This window comes from Gekko japonicus, unplaced genomic scaffold (assembly GCF_001447785.1).
Source record: "Gekko japonicus isolate JY-2015 unplaced genomic scaffold, Gekko_japonicus_V1.1 scaffold2079, whole genome shotgun sequence".
Lineage (NCBI taxonomy): Eukaryota > Metazoa > Chordata > Lepidosauria > Squamata > Gekkonidae > Gekko > Gekko japonicus.
In genome coordinates this window covers 188,725-193,457 of record NW_015175426.1, presented here as the reverse complement: position 1 = coordinate 193,457, position 4,733 = coordinate 188,725, and the positions used below count along the sequence as shown (strand labels likewise).

Sequence of the window (4,733 nt, the reverse complement as noted above, 5' to 3'; positions counted from 1 at the left end):
GGTGTGTGGCCTTATGACACATTTCCGGTGATGTCAGGGTGTGTGGCCTTATGAGACACTTCCGGTGATGTCAGGGGGTGTGGCATATGCTAATGAGTTATGCTAATGAGTTCCCCTAGCTCTTTTTCTACGAAACGACCCCTGGCTTCATGTACAGGATGGGGATGAAGTAGGGGCACTACAATGGGAACCTGGAAATATCCCCCCTCTTGCTGATGGAAGGAACCTTCCATTCCAAAAAAGGACACTAGATTTAAAAAGAAGAAGAAGAAGAAGAAGAAAGAATGCCTAACTCTGGCAGCATTCATTAGGGTAAAGATTGGATTGGGAGCAGGGATCAAATTAAAGCTACACATCATTTCTCTAAGCAAATTCAGTTGGGAAACCACCACCACCCTCAATTTGTTTTAATGGTACTATTAGGACTATGATGTAAATGGGGGGGGAGGGGTTTATGCTGTTTCTCCTGACCTGGATAGCCCAATCTTGGAAGCTAAGTAGGGTCGGCTCTGGTCAAGTATATGGAAAGGGCTCTTTTTGCAGCAGGTACTCATTTGCATATTAAGTGACACACCCCTAATGTAGCCAATCCTCCAAGAGCTTACAGTAGCTCCTGTAAGAAGAGCTCTGTAAGCTCTTGGAGGATTGGCTACATTAGGGGTGTGTGGCCTAATATGCAAAGGAGCTCCTGCTACAAAAGGAGCCTGGATGGGAGACCACCAAGGTAGACCAGGGTCACTACACTACACAGAGGCAGGCAATGGGAAACCATCTCTGAAAGTCTCTTGCCTTGAAAACCCTACAGGTCGCCATACGTTGGCTGTGACTTGATGAAAAAATAACATAACATCGCGAGCAGGGGTCATTTTGTAGAAAAAGAGGTGCAGGGACTCATTAGCATAACTTATTTGCATAGGCCACGCCCCCTGACATCACCGGAAGTGTGTCAGAAGGCAACACCCACCGCTCAGGCTCCACTGGACTGTTTTGGATTACTAGCTATTGGGGGGGGGGGAACGTGCAGATCTGTCCTCACAGAGGAGGGAGAGCTTGTACCTGAATAAAACTTGGTCTTAAAGGTGCCACTGGACTGTTTTGGACTGGGGGGAGCTCTGCAGCTTACCTGGCTGCTTCTTGCTCTGACTGAGGGCTGCTGGGAGCAGGGGGTGGGGCTTGTTGCATGTGCCCGCCCCCTGGGCTCTTTACTGCCGGAGCTCCGCTCCTGTGCGCTCCTTCAGGAAACGACCCCTGATCATGAGTCATATTTTGGAGGCCTTTCTTGTGAATCCGTAAGCTGCACTTCTTCATGTGTCATCATTCAGATGCGTAGAGAAATGCAGCTGTGACTGCTTCCACCAAAGGGTGGGAAATGTTGCCCCCACGGGCGAAGCAGGAGTGAGCAGGGCAGAGATGTGTGAGGATGGCATCTGAGCATCTCATCCGTCTGCAGCTTGGTGCTGTTGCTGCCCTTCGGGGTGTCAGTGCTCCGTCAGTGCTGAAGTGCTCCGTGGAGTGCTTAGGATAATGATGAAGCCAGCCCTGGGACCAAAGTGCCCTGACTCGAACGGCCCAGGCTAGCTGGATCCGGTCAGATCTCGGAAGCTAAGTAACGCTGCCAGGGGGGTTGCCCGCTCAAAGGGCCTCTGACCCACCAGCCTGTATCTGGCCAGAAGGGGGAACCCCGCCCCCAAAGTGCCCAGATCAGGCCGATGTGCCCAGTACGATGGCGTCAATCGGAGTTTTCAAGCTGAATGCTAGAGCGTCCACTGGAGTTTTCAAGTGGTATATGGTATAGAGTTTTCAAGCCGAATGCTAGACCATCCACTGGAGAAGTGCCTAGCGTGATGATGACGTGACGGGTGACGTCATCGTGGCGCGTGCATGCAAATGTCCCGGACCGAACCTAGTCTCTCCTGCTGCAACTGGTAAGCGACCAGGCAACCCTAAAGCTAAGCAAGGTGAGCCCTGGTTAGTACTTGGATGGGAGACCATCAAGGAAGTCCAAGGCTGCTACACAGAGGGTGGGCAATTGCAAACCACCTCTGCTCATCTCTTGTCTTGAAAACCCTACAGGATCACCATAAATTGGTTACAACTTAGGGCTGTTATGTAGAGCGGGGGACTCCAGTGCCGCTCCGGGAGTGCGTGTGCGCACACGAAGTGCGCGCCGCAACCACGTCACCCGGAAGTGACGTAACCACACCGGGCATGCCGGGGGCGGGGCCACAATCATCCAAGGGAAAACCATAGAGTTTTCCCTCGGATGACCGCGGCCCCGCCCCCAACACGCCCGACACGACTGCGTCACTTCCGGGTGACGTGCTGACGCCGGGCATGTCGCGTGCTTTGGGGGTGGGGTTCTCCCCGAGGCCCGATCTGCCGGCGGCGGGTAACGGGCCTCTTGGGCGGGGTTTTCCCCGCCCCCCCGGGGGGACTTGGCAAGCCTATTACAACTTGATGACAAAAAAAAAGAATCTAAAGAAACTTGATGTTTCAGCCTCTTCTGCCACAGCACCACAGTCCCAATCAGGATCAATCTGGGGCAGGAGTTCCCAATTTTGGGGCTCTAGTCCACTACCGGCCACCTGACCGGCGGGGGAAGCCCCACCCTGAACAGCCCCCTCTCGCATTGGCATCACCACCACGATGACATCACGTGGAAGTGGCTTCATCATGCTGGGCGCATCGCACAGCAACTCTCTATCATTTTAGCCAAAATTCTATGGTAACCATAGAGTTTTGACCAAAATGCTAGAGCGTCGCCATGTGACACGCCCAGCATGATGATGTCACTTCTGTGTGACTTCATCACGCGACAGTGTCACATGCAGCGATGTCACCGTGCCCTCCCCACTCCTGGAAGACTCCCTCCCACTCCTGCTGGCTGGGTAAGTAGACCTGGCAACCTTAGGATCAAGCCCCTGAGAGCTTCCAAATGGCATTCCCATGGAGAATGCGCACCTGTAGAGTGACCTCCTGTCCCGGTGGTGGTCATGTTAGGGTTGCCAACTGCCTGGAGAAAAAAATGACTTGTACTTTTAGTGGAGGCTTAGTGGGGTGTTATTTGCCAGCTGATGTTATTCTTCTCCACGTCATGAAAGGCTTTGGCTTCCCATGTCTAAACTTAAGCCTCTGTTAAAGGGAGAGGACCTTTTTCTTATTGCTTGTTGGCAGCCCTGTGCGTGTTAAATGCTACTATTAATTTGGGCCCGAGTTTTGTCTTTGTTGTAGGCCCACGGACATCACCTAGAGGTGAAACATATAGAACCTTGTTTTGCCCCATTGTCCTTCAGCATCCATTATTTGAAACCCAGCCCCCCCTCTGAGAATCACTGTTATAGGACATGGGCTTGCTCCTGGGTGTTCAAGCGGAGGGTGGTCGTATGTGACAGAGTGAGGGAAAATGGACCTGAAAGGGTAGATCGCAGGCTAGTAAACTAGATTGGGCTGGTTCTACACAAAATGAGGTGGTAGAGTCCTGAGATGATGGAAGGACTGTACAGATTCAGAATACAGGTGAGGCACCATGTTTTAAAATGCTCCCCTGAAAGCAGAAAATGATTAGAATAGGGAGCGGTTTGAGCTAAAAACACTTGGCTGTGCTGTGCTAACCGTCTTCTTGCAGGGAGGGGTTAACATGAGGGAGCATTCAAAAATGATTACCCCCACACCTGTAGTCTTAAGTGGTAGAGCCCACTCTATTAGTTTAAGATCCTACCGTTTCATTCTACTGCATTTATAGACAAGGCCTCAAATATAGCTTACATTTGTGTCTGGGGGCGGGGTGGGGAGTCCACACCAACATGCCTTGCCTAAGCCCCATCTGCGCCATCACTTGTCCCAGTCTTCCTCCTGGAAGCTCAGAGCATTGTCCCTACTTCTCCTCATATTATCCTTACGACGATCCTGTGAGGTAGGTTGGTCTGCGAGAGTGGCTCCACTCATGGCTCCCAACCTATTTGTGAATCTCTTGCATTGTGCAGGGGGTTGGATTAGGTGACCCTGGAGGTCCCTTCCAACTCTATGATTCTGTGATTCTAACTCCTGGTGATCTAACCCTTTCTCCTCTAACCAGGCGAGTCTGTCTCCGTGATCAAACACACCGATCCCGTCCCAGACCCCCGTGCTGTGAACCAGGACAAGAAGAACATGCTGTTCTCAGTGAGTGTGCCCTGGAACTTCCTCCCCATTAACATCAAACAAGGCTTAAGATCCAGTGTTGTCCACACAGGCTCAAATGATACATTCCCCAGGGGGGCTGCGAACTCCCAGGGGCTGTTGGCTTGCATTCCCTTGATAGATAAGCTGGAGCGGGTGGGAGCACATTGTTCATTCTTGCTTCTTTGCCTCTTCAAGTAGCCTCCAATAAAGCAGAGTTACAGGACAGGAAATGCTAATGCTGATGTGTTAATGTAATATCCTGTGTTTTCATTAGTTGCACATGACAGAGGAAAAGAGAGGGGGAGGTGAGGCTGCGGTTGGTTTGGTGCCACCCATTTACTTCCCTGGTATTGTGTAAATTAAGAGAGGTATGACATGACTGTTTCAGTATTCCCCACCCCCACCCCACAAACAGCAGTCAATGAAATGTCTGGGGGTAGGGTTGCCAACCTCCAGGAAGCAAATTAAACAAAAAATGAAACCCATGCAAAAATAACGAAAAAAATTCAACAAATATAATGATATAAACTTATATAAGTGGTGCAGTTTATCATTATATAATATATATATTA

At 50.8% G+C, this 4,733-nt stretch overlaps 1 protein-coding gene across 1 annotated transcript in view; it reads left to right on the top strand.

The window, feature by feature from the left end:
* Positions 1-4,733, top strand: part of ATP2A1 (ATPase, Ca++ transporting, cardiac muscle, fast twitch 1) — a 53,640-nt gene that overhangs the window by 19,271 nt on the left and 29,636 nt on the right. The window contains exons 8-10 of the mRNA XM_015425811.1: positions 922-928; positions 4,075-4,314; positions 4,436-4,466. Of these exons, the coding sequence (XP_015281297.1) occupies positions 922-928; positions 4,075-4,314; positions 4,436-4,466 (278 nt within the window). The remainder of the gene's footprint in view (positions 1-921; positions 929-4,074; positions 4,315-4,435; positions 4,467-4,733) is intronic.